The sequence below is a fragment of the Saccostrea cucullata genome, unplaced genomic scaffold (assembly GCF_032062105.1).
Source record: "Saccostrea cucullata isolate Sc308-1 unplaced genomic scaffold, CSIRO_AGI_Scuc_v1 ctg22710, whole genome shotgun sequence".
Taxonomy (NCBI): Eukaryota; Metazoa; Mollusca; class Bivalvia; order Ostreida; family Ostreidae; genus Saccostrea; species Saccostrea cuccullata.
This window is the reverse complement of record NW_026921413.1, coordinates 1-18306: the sequence shown is the minus strand read 5'-3', so window position 1 is coordinate 18306 and position 18306 is coordinate 1. Positions and strand designations below refer to the sequence as shown.

The 18306-nt window shown below is 33.7% G+C and overlaps 1 protein-coding gene across 1 annotated transcript; it reads left to right on the top strand.

Annotated features, from left to right (window-relative positions):
• Positions 1-3330: 3330 nt before the first annotated feature.
• On the top strand, positions 3331-18301 carry LOC134259900 (oxysterol-binding protein-related protein 1-like; the record flags this gene model as incomplete). The annotated part of the gene is made up of 15 exons (XM_062742498.1): positions 3331-3427; positions 3498-3783; positions 4780-4865; positions 7481-7555; positions 7661-7772; positions 7887-7972; positions 8596-8743; positions 9118-9230; positions 12744-12817; positions 14387-14450; positions 14837-14944; positions 16242-16364; positions 16450-16519; positions 17549-17655; positions 18131-18301. Coding segments are annotated over exons 2-15 (1524 nt in total), but the record flags the coding sequence as incomplete, so codon positions are not given.
• Between the last annotated feature and the right edge of the window lie 5 nt (positions 18302-18306).

Below are 18306 nucleotides of genomic sequence, written 5' to 3'. Positions count from 1 at the left end.
CATTTTTTTTTAAAATTTATCTCTATTATGTACAAGTCTTCAATTATGCTGATGTTGTAACCAGTGCAGTGTCATGCATCCCTACCAGGTATCTTCTGAATTCACAAACCACAAAGAATGAAACACATCTTTTAAAGGAAAAGAATTTTTAACTTGCAACTATAAGTCTTGAAATTGTTTAAATATATTTACATGTTTTAAAAAATTCTATATGCAATTGCGTTAACTTCTCCTTGCTTTCAACTTGTTGGTTTTATAGAAATTCTCAGTCCCTATCACTCAAGAACAGGCTTTTATTCTGATTTAGGCTTTATTCAGTCAATAAAAGAGCAGTTAACATCCCTTGAGTACTTGTCATTAACTGCTAACAATCATTTTCGAAACTGAGTTTCTGTAATAAGCAGCATATGAAATGATATGAAGCAACACTCGTCTTAAACAGAACAATGACCAAGTCCAGTAAAGTAAATTTATCATAACCCAGAAACATCTTCAGTTTCCCTTTACATGTACCATATCTTGTGTACTTATTTATTCTGTTAAAAACTTCTAATACATGTATTTACAGACTCACAAATAGGTCTCTGATAAAATTTTTGTTATAAATGATTATGTGCAGCTTAATTAAAGTAAATGATTTTGATCTCACAAGAACATTCTTGAGTTTTTCCTCATATCACTATAATAAATGTTTAAGTTATCTCCCCCTAACCTTCTACTCAATGATTTTATGCAAATTCTCAGACATCGTCACTCAGGCATAGGCTCTTATACTATAAAAGTCTTTAAGCGATCGAAAGCAGATCAGATACACTCGAGAGTACTTATCAGTAAGTTTGTGAGAGTGAGCTCTTCTCACTACTCAAAGTGATTCATAAACCAATGGTACATTTTTAACGACCACTCAAATCTCAAAAGATAATTTGCTCAATGGAGACATTGAATCTCAAAAACACTCTTTTTCTTCACCAAATCCATGCATTTAACATAAAATCAAAATCACTTTTCTGAGAAAATGTTGAAGCCTCTGCCAGGAAATGGTCGCTACACATAGTGAACATTCCTTTCCATTGGTTTTCCGGACGCGTCTACTGTGCTTGTAAATAATGGACTGCATGATTTTGGTTTGTCTCTTTATATTGAAAACGGTCGGAAAAGTTATGTGGAGATTCATGCACAAGATCATTGGTCTTGTCATGATTTGCATTTGGCTCTTTTAAGGAGTTGTTTTTTTTAAATTTCCAAATTTTAAAATTATTCGCTCATCAATAATTTTAGAGAGTGTAATTTTTATCTATTTTGTTATGGAGTTCTACATGTTTCATGCATTTTGAGTCTTCATAAATAATATATCAAAACGAATTTGATGCATTGCAATTGAGATTCAAACAAACAGAAATACGGGAAATAAGGAGGAGGGATCTTTTACCGTGAATTACTGGTCATCATACCTATATCTGTAGCTTAAAGAATCTGCTATAATCCTCCTCAAAGTTTGCACTTCTGTCAAATTCTTTACTCCTGCCTCTCTTATCTAGTCATTTGATTAAAATTTTATAGTTCGTGCAATCACGGACAGTAAAGTTTCTGACTCTATCAGTGATATTGCAGTCATCTAATATTGAAATTCTCTGAAATCAGAGTACAGTCCTTTATCTTATCAATCAAAATTTTCTTTCGCCAATTGTAAATTCTACAAATTCATTCGCTTCTTCTATCTAAAGCATTTTTTAAAAAATTTATCTCTATTATGTACAAGTCTTCAATTATGCTGATGTTGTAACCAGTGCAGTGTCATGCATCCCTACCAGGTATCTTCTGAATTCACAAACCACAAAGAATGAAACACATCTTTTAAAGGAAAAGAATTTTTAACTTGCAACTATAAGTCTTGAAATTGTTTAAATATATTTACATGTTTTAAAAAATTCTATATGCAATTGCGTTAACTTCTCCTTGCTTTCAACTTGTTGGTTTTATAGAAATTCTCAGTCCCTATCACTCAAGAACAGGCTTTTATTCTGAATTAGGCTTTATTCAGTCAATAAAAGAGCAGTTAACATCCCTTGAGTACTTGTCATTAACTGCTAACAATCATTTTCGAAACTGAGTTTCTGTAATAAGCAGCATATGAAATGATATGAAGCAACACTTTGTCTTTAACAGAACATGACCAAGTGTTCCAATAAAGTAAATTTATCATAACCCAGAAACATTTGCAGTTTCCCTTTACATGTACCATATCTTGTGTAAAATAAAATATTCAGTTGATAAAAATGTTCTAATACATGTATTTACTCTTTTGAAAAGGTCTCTGATAAAATTTTTGTTATAAATGATTATGTGCAGCTTAATTAAAGTAAATGATTTTGATCTCACAAGAACATTCATTGCAGTTAAAAAATTCCTCACACACTATAATAAATGTTTAAGATTTTATGCCTGCAACCTTTTACTCAATGATTTTATGCAACACTTCCCACTAACACCGTTTGAAAATCATTTGCATAGGCTCTCCATACAGTATCAAAAGCCTGTTTAAAATCGATGAAAGCAGATCAGATGCACTCGAGAGTACTTATCAGTAAGTTTCTGAGAGTGACCTCTTCTCACTAATCAAATTAATTCACAAACCAATGGTACATTTTTAAAGGCCACTCAAATCTAGAAAGATAATTTGCTCAATGGAGACATTGAATCTCAAAAACACTCTTTTTCTTCACCAAATCCATGCATTAAACATAAAATCAAAATTACTTTTCTGAGAAAATGTTGAAGCCTCTGCCAGGAAATGGTCGCTACACATAGTGAACATTCCTTTCCATTGGTTTTCCGGACGCGTCTACTGTGCTTGTAAATAATGGACTGCATGATTTTGGTTTGTCTCTTTATATTGAAAACGGTCGGAAAAGTTATGTGGAGATTCATGCACAAGATCATTGGTCTTATCATGATTTCATTTGTCTCTTTTAAGGAGTTTTTATATATATTTTTAAATGTCAAATTATTTGATCATAAATCATTTTAGAGAGTGTAATTGTTATCTATTTGTTATCAGTTGGTTATGGAGTTCTACATGTTTCATACATATTGCTCGGCTCAGTAAATCCAGAGACATATAAAACATTTATATGTCTCTGGTAAATCAAAATTGAGTCATCTTGTCGTGATTTGCATTTTGCTCTCTTAAGGAATTAATTACTCATAAATCAAAATCATTAAGTTTCAAATTACGTGCATCGTGTATACATTTTTTAAAAATAAATAATAAGTACATGTTCATCCTCAAAGGAAAATTAGTGATACGAACTAACCATATTTGAAAGTGAAAGTAGAAATATTGTTTTGGAGTTACACCCCCTTTCGGTTTGGCTCGGGTGTTACTGAAATATTAATGAAACAAGGCTTTGGAAACCCTTTGCATTAAGTACAATAGTATTTAACTTTCTTTTTTAACATGTTCACTTGACATTTATGTTATATGTGTTTTCATTCAGCTTCCATATTACATAAATCCTTGGTCACATGACGTCTTTCCAATGACAGTAACAGCTGAGTAACGAACTAACATCAACAGGATCAAAGGACTGTCTGAAATGGACGTGAGCTTGGCGTCAGATCAGGACAATTTCAAGAGTGCCACAGAGAGTAGCGAGGAGGAGGACACGGTTGATGCCAATGAGCGACTCCTGACGGCTTCCAGGAATGGCCAAGTAGAAGTGGTCAGGGATTTGATCAGCAGATCCAAACTTGGAGAGATAAGCCTGGATGTTAATTGTAAAGGTTTGTTTATTTAGATATACTGTGAATTTATAGGGATTGTGTATAACTATATTTATTATGAGGGACTATTTTGCAATCAGTTAGTGAACTTGTTTTAGCATTTCAACAATTTAAGCTAAAAGTAAATATGGCATATCATTTTATAAATATTGCATGTACAGTACTGTAGTTGAGTGTAACATTGAAAACTTTCACCTCAAGAAAACCATTTTCAAATGAAGCAAAGCTGAGGTTGAGATGAATCATGCTCTGTTCACACACAGAGTTTAATTCGAATTTAACGTAAAGTTACTGCTAATTAGCTTCGCTTAGCATTCACATGGAGAATTTGATTGCGAATTAGTTTAATTCAAATTTATTTTATGCGTAATAAATTACTTCGCATTAGCTCCATGTGAACGCTAAGCGAAGCTAATTCGAATTAAATTTTGATGCATGCATAAGGCCAGACTTATAGGTATCCTGCTTTATTTGGTTCAAAAATCATTAGGGATCGATTTTATCATATCGCGATTTTTTGGACACATGTTGGTTATTCATTTATTTGTTACTTTCAAATTACAATCATAGAAAGTCTAAAAAATGTTGTAAAAGGTGGATATCCAAACATGATTAATTTTATGTACATAAAAATTTCAAAAAAGCTAAATTTTGCTTTTAAAATTTTGTAAAAATTGGTTCAAAAATCATATATCGGAAAAATTTTTATACCCATCCCTAAAAATTATGGTAATCACTAAATGTATACCTATAGCCAATATGATTATTATATCAAATGGATGGCTCTGCATACATGACGTGATTTACAAATGAGGTCATAATAGCCTTACTGAATAGTCTTTTTGAAGAGACATTAAATTTTAATTCTCATATTAGTTTACTTCGCATTAGTTTACTTCACATTAATTTAATGCGAATTAAACTCTCCTCGTGAACAGGGCATCAGATTCAAATTATTTACATGAAAGTGTAATATAAATTATAAATATATTTTAGGCAATCAGAAGTTTAACAGGGGTTGGACATCTCTTCATCTGGCTGCCTACTTTGGACATAAGAATGTGGTGAAAATTTTATTGGAGGTAGGCATAACATCTATATACATTTTATTATTATTTTTTGTTTAATGCACCTGGTGATTTAGAGGTCCATACTTGCTCTGCTACTGATATTGATTGTTTGAATGGACTTCGGAGCTTGAGTCCTGTTTGTTACCTTCTTATACAGTACACGTGAACATAACTTAGTGTATTCAAAATTTAGAGCAATCACTGCATGGGACCAGGTATTGATTTGTTGGAGTACTCATGAATTAGCCCTACATACTTACAGCCAATATATATTATATATAAATTATTTATTAGCAATATTCATGAATTAGCACATCATTGTCGGCACTAAAGCCACAAAAGCCCCCTCCCCCACCATCTGAACACAGACACGCATTTATATTCACAAAAAATAAAATATAACTAACTTGATAAAATAGAGTAGATTTACATTATGTCCAATGATCCTTTTGCATCAGTGGGCTTTTGTGACGTCATAAAACCACAAAATCAAGAACGATAAGCGGGTAATAAAAGAAACAAGTGGAACACTTTTTATCTTTATTTTACAGCAGAACAAAGGCCAGAAAATATCACTACTCGTAATTTAACATTCTTTCATATGTAGCTTTGGGTTTAAAAAGTGAAATTATGGTGTGAAGAATCGTTTCCTATGACCTTTAAACATTTACTTTTCTGAACTTCAGCTTCACTTGTCAAAAAATTTTTCAATAAATTTTGATTGATTTGTGATAATATTGATAAAAAGAACAAAAATATTAAAAGAAATTTTATTTAGGCTTTCTGTCCTGACAACAACATATAAAATGTTCACTTGTCCAATTGGACAAGTGCCCCACAATATTCACTTATCCGTAATTTTCTTTCACCGGTACCGGACAAGCGTTAATGTTGAGCCCTGTATATAAAGATCTGTAGTGATATGGTTTTATATGATTATAACACTACAGATCCCATAATGCAAATAAGGTGTTTCAACGTTTTTGTCGGATGAGTTTATTGGTCTGTAGAGACAACTATAAGGGGTTCGGAGGTGGATAAAATATATAGGTTGCTTAAAATGTGTCTAGAATTTGGGAGTGAAAGGAAGTTGGTTGATCTTTGCTGGAAAATGGGGAAATTTTCTTCAACAATGCACAGAAAATCTTGCACCATAAATTGCATCTCATCTGATGACAAACAAGAAGGTCCTTAGTTACTCAGTTTCTAATGGGTGAGCATTGTGGCCCATGAACCTCTTATATTAATCATAAGAACTCTGCTCTCTTGGTACCCTTTAGTGAGCAGTCTGTCCATCTGATTTCATGTCCTGAGCATATTTCATTTTCAACTGTCCCGGTCAGGCTCAAACTTCACCTTTAGATTACCCATGCATCATAGATGGTATGCAGTGAAATCGCTGTGTAAAGTCCTTGTTTAAAGCACATTGTCTCTACTCAATGAGTGCTCTAGGCATAGGCATCGGAAACGGGAGGCAATGGGGGGGGGGGCTTAGCCCCCCCACTTTTTTTCCCATTATATACTTAGGGAACATATCTTCTTAGGTTTAGCCCCCCCACTTTCAACAGATAGGTCTTAGTATATACATGTATTAAAAATGCGGAAAGTGGTGGTGTTAGGAAACATTTTGGTAGCCCCCCCCCCCCCCCCCCCCCCCCTCTCCCCTCATGTTTCACACCCCCGGGGGGGGGGGGGGCCCCCCCCCCCCCCCCCCCCCCCCCCCCCCCACTTTTTTTCCCAATATATACTTAGTATAGACATTGAACATATCTTCGTAGGTTTAGCCCCCCCACTTTCAACAGATAGGTCTTAGTATATATTAAAAATGCGGAAAGTGGTGGTGTTAGGAAACATTTTGGTACTGGGCCAGAAAAGCTGAAACTTACATGGAAGCCTACCCCCCCCCCCCCCCCCAGAAAATGCACATTTCCTTTTTTTTTTTTTTTTTACATAGAAATATATAGGAAAAATCTTTAAAAATCTTCTTCTCAAGAACCGCTGGGCCAGAGAAGCTGAAACTTACATGGAAGCATCCTGGGGTAGTGCAGATTCTAAATTGTTCAAATCATACCCCCCCGGGGGTTGGGCGGGGCCACACTTAGCCCCCCCCCCCCCCCACTTTCAATTTGCTTCTGACGCCAATGCTAGGGTAGAGGGTATACAATGTCCTTATAAAACCAAGTTTCTATGAAAGTTTTCAAAATTAGCAAATTTTATTAAAATTGTTTTCTGTATATCATATTATAGCATATTTTTTGCCTTTAGTTCCTTCTGGTCCAACTTTCACCAAACGAGTGTCCTTGGATTTAGAGTCTTTCACAATGGCATTTGCTTAAAGCAGGAGCATTTTAGATTGTCACCATCCAATCTTACCAATGTCTAGCATGAACTGATTTCCAATCATTATGTTTCCCAGGCTATAAACAAAGCAATGTACTGTCACAGACTAAGGTGTTAGTAATGACTTTAATTGTTGTATTAAATCCATGCTACATGTAGGTAATAAAAAAAAATGGCGAGAGGATCTCTATAAGTAAAATGTGTTCGACAAATAAAAATTACTAATAAGAAACAATTTCATTTTATTTCACCTATGTATATGCTAAGTCAGCTATATATTGTTGCAGAATGGTGCTGGGATTGATGTTACAAACCCCAATGGAGACACAGCTCTTCACAAGGCAGCTTACACTGGCAGACTGGTATTATATCTATCAAGTTAATATACTGCCAATCTGAAAAGCACATTCATATGAAATTTTAGTTACTTAACAATGCCCAGAGTTCAGGCCTTATTGTATATGTAGGATGTTGTGCGGGTGCTTCTGGACTCTGGTGCTGATGTTACACTGATAAACTCAGAAGGACAAACTCCCAGACTTTTTGCCAAAACAAGAGAAATCAGTGAACTTATTCTGGGTAAGTAACACTGGTTAAACTTCTTACCTTCATTATATGGTACATGTAGTATATTGGATGAAGTTTTCATGTTGTTTTTAACCACATTCAGACTAATGCTTCTTTCCCTTTCAGCTGCAGAGGACCATGACAACAAAAAGAGAGAACAGATCTTCCTGTCCTCAGTCAGAGAAGGAAAACTGGACCTAATTCAGGATATGGTAAAATGAGGGGATTTTGTTGCTATAAGCATTGAGTCAGTATTGTTATAGGAAAGTGTCCAACATTAATCTGTCTGTCTAGCTATCTGTAAATAGTTACCAGCCAGTTATTAGTTCACAGAAACTGAAGTGAGCTTTCCTGATGGTATTGTGTCTAGGTCTGTCTGTCTGTTAGTCATTGTAACTTTCTTCTTAAATATAAAGGGCAAAATTTGAGTGATTTCTTTTAATTTGTTTAGTTCATTGCCTTTAAACCAAGTTTAGTCTGCACTAAAGTTCTATATAGGAAAATGAAGTCTTAAAAATATATTCTTACCATATCAAGAAAAGGAGTTCCATAATGGTCATTTTGATATGCAAGCTAGTTCTTTTTAAAGTTCCTTAGGTGAAAGATGTGGAAGCAAAATTGGTATTAAATTTTTTTTTCTTTCAAAAATGTGTAGAAAAATCTAAAAACTTCGCTTCACTAATAGCTGAGACATAATCAGCTATCTTAGTTAATAATTGTTAGCATTTTCATGGTGTAGAATCAGACAATACAAATCATGGACTCTGTAGCTAGGATACTCTAGGATGTATTAGAGCTACAGTTTTGTCATGGGCTTTGGTTTTCTTCCTGCCAGTTACAAAAACAAGAGAAGAGACCCAATCTGGGCTGTAGAGATGCATATGGAAATTCTGCTCTCCATATTGCTGCCCAGGCTAATCAAAAGGAGATTGCAGTGTTATTGATTCAAAGTGGGCTAGCTGCAGACCTCAAAAATGAAAAAGGTGAGAAAATCAGAAAAATATAGCGCATGAGTGGATATTTAAGCAAGACACAAATGTATCGATTTGTCCTTAAAAATGGATATTTTTAATCGTGATTTCATGACAACTTATCTAAACTTTAAACAAAGGTCTGTGATGTTTGTGAATTATCTTCATGATTCAGTATATATCTATGAAGTTATAAAGTTAAACTTAAACCTTTACAAATTAAATAATTTTTGCCAAATTAATGAATCACCACAAAAACACTACCAAAATATTAATCTTGCCAAAACAAGCTATGTAGAGAGAATTGAAATATAATAAGAAACAATTGATTCCTGACAATGAGTGTATAATAAGCATTAGAAATGTATTTTATATCAATTTCACAGATAAAACTCCTATTGATTTTGCTCGCAATAATGAAATGAAACAGATTCTAGGAGTGAGACCAATAAAAGAATTCAGTCTTCACCCCCACAGGTGTGAGGGGGTTCTCTTTAAGGTAGGTGGTCTTATACCTATCCCCAGCTTTACCTTTAGAAACATACTTTTTAGCTGACCAGAGGATAAAGTCAAGCATGTTTTTCTGATCAAACTTTGTTTGGTGTCTGTCATCATCTTTTACATCATTGTCATCATAATGGTCAGATTATCGTCTTCTCCAGAAACACTGGTCAATTTCAACCAAGTTTGCCACAAAGCATCATCCTTTGGTGAAGGAGTAAAAGGAGATTAATAAACAAACATGCACTCATTGTTTAAAAGAGAAAAAACTGCTTCTTCTTACACTTGCTCTATTTGTTGTAACCAAGGGCTTTGACATGTTGATTCAGAATACAGGTGACTCTCGATCTCTCGAAGTTCAAGGGACCGTAAGAAAAGTTCGAGAGATCGAAGGGTTCGAGAGATAGAAAGTAAATAAAATCCGGAATTTTCAATTTTCAGTTTCGATCCTCGATGTTCTTCTATTATAGATACCGGAAGTATATGTAAATAAAGTCTTTGCACGTTTTCAATCGTATTTTACAGGTAATTCACTTGATATCAACAACAATGATCGTATTTCGAATAAATAAATCAAATTCTAAAGGTTTCAATATTCATTTGTTCTTATTTCATAATTTACATGAAACCCGAAAAGCAATTGTCGGTTTGGCTATTCCGCGGCTTGATCGGGTCCTTCACCTATCACTTTGTTCACCAGATTTTTCTTTATCGGTATTAAGTTCTTGAGAAATGAATTCCTTTTGCAATATTTGCCATACAGGGATTTTGTAGACTCTAATAAAAGTTTATAGTCTATGGGAACTCATTGAAACGAATATCTATAAATTATTTTTTTTTTAAATTATCGTCTAGGTTTCAAGTCAAAATAAGTTGTTTATCTTCGTTTATAATTTACCAATAATAACTAATTAATTATATCAACGCGCGAACGCCCCACGGGTGTAGTGTTATCTATGTAAACACCCAATTCACACCCCCATGAGAGCCCTAGGCGTTCACTGTTTTCCAGGTAAGTCCAGGCTGCATCAATTTTACGCTTGATTGGCTTGTATACACGCGCAATCAAAACTTCGAGAGATAGAGTGTAAAATTCAATGAAATATGTGTAACGGGACCCGGGTTTTGGTTCGAGAGATAGAGAGCTTCGAGAGATAGAAGTTCGAGAGATCAGGAGTAAATTTGCTTAGTTAAATAGAGGGAAAAAACGGGACCGGAAGTTCACTTCGAGAGATCGAGAACTTCGAGAGATCGGAGTTCGAGCCATCGAGAGTCACCTGTATTATAATTCACCACGTGATATCTTTCTGTAGGTAATTTTGTGAATACTAAATCCCCTCACATGACTTGTTTTGTGCTAACTAGGACACTGTGCTCAAACGTGTTAAAAAGCCATTGATTTAAAATATTCTTTACTTACATGTATGGACTCATATGGTGTAAATCTTTTTAAATAAGGCCAAAATAAAAAAGTCTTGTTTCCTGCTACCCGACCTACCCTATTTTTTTGCACCGGACCCTAAAGTTTTTTTTTAGCTTTTGGGGTAAAAATTCAAAATTTTAGGAATTTCATGTTTCAAAAGTGAAAAAATATATATATTCTCAAGTTGTATTTCATGAAATATTTCATGAAATATTACTTTCGTAAAATTCCACTTGAGTTGTGCATCAAAAGACATGGAATTTCATTTTGAAAGATGATATTGACCTTAGCTATCTAAGCTATGACATGTTCAATTTGGTTTTGTAGTAGTTCATATCCAAAAAAAATACCATTGGAAAAAATAAAATAAAATTAAAAAATAAAATAATTTTCCTACCTACTTACCCTATTTTTTTCTGGCAGGTAGCAGGAAACAAGACTATAATTTTTTTTGGCCTAAATAAATGTACTTGAAGGGGAGTTGGAAAATAGTGATCTCATATTTTTAATACATGTCATTGTTATTCATATACATGTAATATGAATTAGATCTATTCTAATGATGTTAACTCCACCTCTCATACATACATAATGTTCAATCAAGGGCAGGTGAGTGTAAATTCTCTACATTTGGAAAACTATAAGTATGTACTAAAAATACATGAAATTAATTTTTGTATTACAGTCTAAAATTATTTTTAACATTTTTAAATATTGGGTGTCAGATTGACAGATTTCTGTAGTTAATATATTAAAGTGAAATAAGGTTTAGATTTATAAGCAACAGAAGTGACCAAAAAAGACCCAAAACACAGTGTTAAGAGCAATCATCCTTTGTTCAAATAAAAGGCCATGCATTCTACCAAGAGGAGATACCACTAAAAAATAATGAAAGTTTCTTAGGGTCAGATAAAAGTCTCTTCAAGAACTAATTGCCTTCACTTGCTTAGAAAAGATGAAATAAGTGAAAACATCCTGACATAGAAAACTTCAAAGGATGAATTCCCAATACTGTGGTCAGCAGTCCCCTTTCATCCCCTACTCTTACTGAAAATAGGGATATTAATTTGGGTCCAATAGTCTGTCCGTCTTCATTTTTTTTCTGTGTGTAACATGTAAAAAATCATTGAGCTTTTGCAATGAAATATATATCCTTGTAAATATACCTTTGGCTTAAAAAAGATGGCTTTTTTAAAAAAGATTCCATTTTTATTTTGAGGTCAAAAATTTCATACATACTGGTTGAGTGAAACACATTCTTTTCTGTATGATTTCTTAAAAATTAATTATCACAACTCCCTATGGCCTGAGAAAGACACTTTTTATTTTGAAAGTCAAAGGTCAAGGTCAGAATTTCATCATTCGTTTTTATGTAACACTTTTTGTTTTTGTTTTCAAATAACAGCATAAAAAGCCATTAAGCTTTTTTGCAATATAGAATTTTATATCTCACCTCATTATGACCTATAAAAGATATTTTCTGATAAAAAGCACTTTGAGAGGCATATAATGAAAATTGTTGGATGAAAATATTTAATTTTCAAGCTTCATTTAAAGACTTTTTGAATTAAATTATAAATTAAAGAGTTGTCCTTCCTGGCTGAGGGTCGGAGTCCCTTAATCTAAATGAATGTGAGCTTTTTTATGAAGATTTACATTATAACTCTTTATGACTTTCAAATGTTCATGTAAAAATTGTGAAAGGTCAAGGTCAGAAATTTATAAGTAATAGATGAATAAAAATCCAACAATTGTTTAACCTCAGATAACAGTTAAGTCCCCTGGACCTCAGGTAAGTTTTCATGTTGGTAGTGGCTAAAGGAAGTGTATTCCTGCTGGCTAATATAGGCAAGATCAGAGTTTGTTATAAAAACAATACTATAGACTATTAATCCTTTATTATCCTTTGTCTCTTGTTTAAAGGAAATGTATATTCATCTTTCAGTTTATTTTCATTTATTATATATTAATGTGAAACCTTTAACAAAGTTAAACTATACATGGGTGATTTTTAAAGGTCCTTGGGCCCCTTGCTTTTTTTTATATGAAGGTACATTTCTGAATTTAATTTTAATATATTTCTTACAGAAATCAAGATTTCTTGGATTCAGGCCAGTCTTTGTGGTTTTGGAAAGAGGAGTACTGTCTTACTTCAGGAGCAGGTACATCTTATACTAAAGGTTAAGGTCACCTCACTCACTCAGGTGACTCATTATACCCCTACTCTGAAGAAGAGGGGGTATACTGTTTTACCCTTGTGTGTCTGTCCGTTTGTCTAGTTGTGTGTCTGTCCGTAACAAATTTTTGGTAGCAATATTCTTAGCTACTACTAATCAAGAAAAACAAGAAGGGCCTTTTTAACTTAGGTAAGCTTTGTTACTCATGAGCCTCTTCTCAGTGATTTATATAATTAAGCCCCCATAATTGAAGATTTGGGGTTCCATAGTTTTTGCCCTGTCCGTTTGTTTGTCTAGCTGTTTGTTTGTCTGTTTGTTTGCAAAAAATTTGATAACATATATAGATTCACACTCGGTGTATTTCTTGTGATAAGTTGTCAACCTTCCTTTGGATACCAAAAATTTTAACCGTTTGACCTTGACCTTGGAGTTTGACCTATTTTTGAAAAACTTTAACCTCTGCCATAACTTTTGAACAGTTTGTGCCATGATTAATAAAGAACAAGGTATGGTTTCAATACAAATCTTGCCCTGTATTCTTCAATAAAAATCATCTTTTCTTAATTATGAAATTCCATGTAGTAACAAGATGTGTTTGTTAAACACTGATACCCCCGTATGGCAGCTTATGGCGAGGGTTGAAATTTTTCAAGTGCAAGTTAAACTGCAAGCTTTAAGGTCAAAAGGTCAAAATAGATGGTTTCCAAAGGAAGGTCTTGTCACAAGGAATACACCTGTAAAGTATGAAAATCCTAGTACTAACAGTTTAAATGTTATGTTCAAAGTTTTAGTTTTTTTTAAAGTGGGCCAAACTAGAAGGTCATGGTCAAAAGTTTTTATTCCCATTGAATGATCTTGTCACAGTGATTATGTGAAATATGAAAGCCCTAGCATCAACTATTTAAAAGTTATAGGTCTGGTTAATGTTCAGACATTTTTGGAAAAAGTCAAAGTCCACATACTCAAAAATTATGGATAAGGTTAAAGGTGAAACCACTTGACCAGAAAAGCTTAAACTTTTGTTGAAGCATGCTTGGGTATTGTACATTCTTAATTGTTAAAATCATGACCCTGGGGATAGGATGGGGCCACAATGGGGAATCCAAGTTTTACATTGAAATATAAAGGAAAATATCTGAATAAAAATCTTCATCTCAAGAACCACTGTACCAGAAAAGTTGAAACTTATACGGAAACTTTCTGGGGTAGTGTAGATTCTAAATTGTTCAAATCATGACCCCTGTGGGTAGGGCTGGGCCACAATTGGAAATTCAAGTTTTAAAAATAAATATACAGGGAAAAACTTTAAATATCTTCTTCTCAAGAAACACTTGGCCAGAAAAGATGAAAATAATGTGGAAGCATTCTGGGGTAGTGTAGATTCCATATTGTCCAAATCATGATCCCTGGGGGTACAATGGAATCACAATAGGTATTGGAAGAAGGGAAATCTGGCAAAGAACAACATGGCTAAAGTAACAGATGTAAGGATATGGAACATGGGCCTGTTGTTATATAAATATACATATATACTGTTAATTTCTGCTATTCTAGAGGGGATGCCAGCACAGGGACCAGAAGAAAAGGAATGAGATACTTGGATGGAACTATAATACTGGTAAATATAATTACTTTATACTGTAATACTTGTAGATATAATAACTTTATCAGTTTATTATGTAATCTGGTAGATACATGTAGATACAGCTACTTTATATTGGTAAATACAATTACAATTACTTTATATTGGTAGATACAATTACTTTATTCTGGTAGATACAATTACTATATTTGGTACACTGTAGATTCAATTACTTTATACTGGAAATATAATGTCAACTTTTACACACAATGCTTTCACATTTAAGTAATTTGTATATTGAAGATCACAAATATCTATTTGTAATGAAATAAGTCATAATTGTCACCATTCAAAGAATATACAGAATATTGACTTTTTAAATGAATATTTCCTATACCTCCAAATTTTGTTTGTTTTTATAGTTGCCAAAGAAGTCAGAAAACAACAATTGTGAGTTCATCCTGAAGTATTCTGATGGTATCCAACACACGTTTAGCACAGGGGAGGGAGAACAAGAAATTGCACGACAGGTGAGGGGTCATGATTGTAATGAAAAACAAAGAGAAAGGAAAAATAACTACAAGTTATGATGTAGGTATTACCCTCTCTCAGACAGCACTACTGGCCATGAAGATTCACTACAAGTTTTGGTAATGTATTCTCAATAGCCAGATCATCAATACTGATATAAGTAATGATTGCCTTTAAGATAGTAAGGGTGAAACGTTTGCTGAATTTTGTAAACGTTTAAACGAGCAGCAAAAAACGAAACGGTACCGTTTAAACGGGAGATTTTTATGTGATGAATTTTTATGGCTACTTACTCATGAAACACTAATTTAATAAACCATTCTTTCACTATAATGAAAGTATGAGTTGTCATTACTGTTTATTTGTTGGTTTTTCAGACAAAAGAGTAGCGGGAAGTGTCAAAAACTGAAACAAGATAATAATATAAAAATATAATACGATAACATTGAGGGTTCCGGTTTACGTTCAAGCTCTATGTTCAACATTATACCATTATAAGCATGATACTTTTTTATTTTCTTATCAATAAAAAGCAACAACAAAGGTTATTTATTTTAGAACATATAATTGGAAAAATAAAATAATACATTGCTAGTTTTCACTACTTGGAAATCGGAATTAAATATGTTAGACCATATTGGTTTCTAGATAGTTTACTTTAATATTACGTTTCCGGTATTATAACAGAAAAAAATGTTTGTAACAGACACAGAGTATGTTTTCTTTAGTAAATATGAAATAAAACAACTTGTTTGGATGGAAGGTTTTTTTCTGATAGACAATTAGACATTGATATTAACCTTCGTGTAAACGTTTACTCAATTTGTAAACGTTTAGAGCATTTAATCGAAACGTCGCCATTTACACGTGTAATCGTTTCGCCCTTATAAGATAGTGAATATTAAAGGCTCACATGACTTACACCAAACTTAATACTCTGAATTCTGGAATTGATCTTCATTTTCAGAAGAGATATGTTACAAATGTTTCATTATTGTTAGATATATGGTGACTAAACTTGCATAGATAATGTATGTAAGAATTTATCCTCTGAGTTCAAATGCCGAATCTTCATTCTCATTTTCTGGATGATTGAACGAAAAGCTTTTAGAAGCAAGTGCATTTTAAGTACCTAAAAAATGCTACCCAGATCAAACTTGCATGAATGTTCCTCTCAAGGATGCATACTACCAGAGTGTTTGTTTAGTTTGAGACTACTGAGTATATCTTACGAAATAACCACCTTTGTTGAGTTGAGCCTTGTATTTTTTAAGTATTCATGTTTCTTTTTTTTAGAAATGGTTAAATGCATTGAAGGATCACATAAATTACAGCTCCCATTACACCCACCAGGGTGTGACCCAGTCGGATGAGGAGGAGGAGATTTTGTCCCTGGGGTCACTACAAGACACACTTAAAGTAAACACTGAATTTCCCTACAGAATTTATCTCCCATTCTTTGTGAGGTTGTTGACTTCTTATGTTGTTTTTTTTAATCGCACAGACTGCCCAGGCACAGCAGAAACTTCTGGAAAAAGAGATGATGGAGCTGACCAGTGCGGTGACTAACCCAGGTTAAGAGGGAACTTGTCACTATATATCACTTGTATTCAATTCAACTTGCTGGGATGTTAGAAAATTATTACATCAGATTCACAGTATAAGTTATAGTGGCTTGGTAATGTTCTTATGAATTTAAGTGTTGATCTTGAAATATGTCTAGTTTGTTTGCTGACTTGCCTAAGCAAGTAGTAATCTCAGTGCTGATTTGCTTTGGAATATTAACTAAATCGTCTGTGGTATACTTGAAAATTTACAACCAATTTGCATGAAATTTGGCATATATTTAGCAAACATTGAGTTTTTAAAATTGATTTTTTTGAAGGGACAGCAGAAATTTCAAAACAAGCTAGTTTATTGCCCTGTTGATATTTATGTTATAAATATACATGTTGGTTAAAGAATATGGTTAGAATTAAATAGTGAAAGGTAGTTGATTGTCCAATGCTAAAAAATAAAATACTAAGGTTGACAAAAAATCAAATTATGACTCCTGGGGTTTGGTATGTTCACAATGGGGGAACAAATTTTGACATACATGTAGGAAAAAATCTTTTTCTCAAGAACAGAAAATCCATGTTAATCATTTTGATAGGGAAGCATTATTATGTAGTGTATATTCAAGTTTGTTCAAATCATGATCCCAGTGGTAGGAAGGGGCCACAATGGGGTATCAAAGTTTTACAAGGAATAATAAGGAAAAAATATTTTAAAAATCTTCTATTAAAGAACAGCAAAGCTATTGTGATATTTATATGGAAGCATCCTTAGGTGGTTTAATGTTCAAATCCCTTCCCTTTGGTAATTTTTGAATACAGAACTAATTTGTGCTTTTTCCTGTGATGTAGCCCGTAGGCCTCTTGTCCTTGGTTGTCTTATAGTTTAATCAGTGCCATTGAGTTTAAGATAACAAGGTTTGATTGGGTTACTTTTTGAAGGACCCTGTTACAGATCCCTGTATACACCTGTGTAAACTTGTGTGTGAAGATGGCTCACATTTCTGGTTATCAGAAGTGTTTCAATGCTTTATTTTAATGTTTCAGGAGGCTCGACAGTGGCGTTACAACAGATACAGAAGATTTCTCAGATGGCTGGAGAGATGAACATCACTTTTAGCCAGTGTCTGACTCTATTTCAACAACAGGAGGAGGTTAGGATCTGTAGCGTCTTCAATGCTCTGATTTGTGTCTTTGTACACATATAGCCCTTTAATGATAAATTGACTTCACCAAAATGGTATTGATGGAGCATGAAAGGCAAGCCCATTGTAGAGTCCTCAACAAACTGTAATGTGAGGCCAAGGTTCAGACAAGTGTTCCAGGCTGGTCATTATTATAGATGAGAGAAACTCGTGATACTGACAAGCATCTCCTCTTAATTACTCAAGCAATATTGAAAAAATATTGATAAAGCAGGTTACATACGCAGTAAAACTATTGAATCGCAAAAAAATATATATATTACAGGGTTAATTGGTGAATATTGGCCAGAGTTGGCTGTGCATTTGTACACTATCTCTTACTTTGTCCAATAGTAAATGATATGCTGATATCCTTGAAAATTTGTACTTTAATTAACATCTTGTTTCAGAGTTCTATATCTAAGGAAACTTTGCTTGAATTTAGGTTAGAGCCCTCCAGTTGAAGGAGGAAATGGAGAAATCTCGTGTTCTTCAGGAGGCCCTTCATGCTTTGGCCACAGAACATCACGAACTAGAGCAATCTATAGCTGTGAGAAAACCATCCACACAACGATACTACGATACAGACGAGGATGAGTTCTATGACTGTGATGAGGAAAA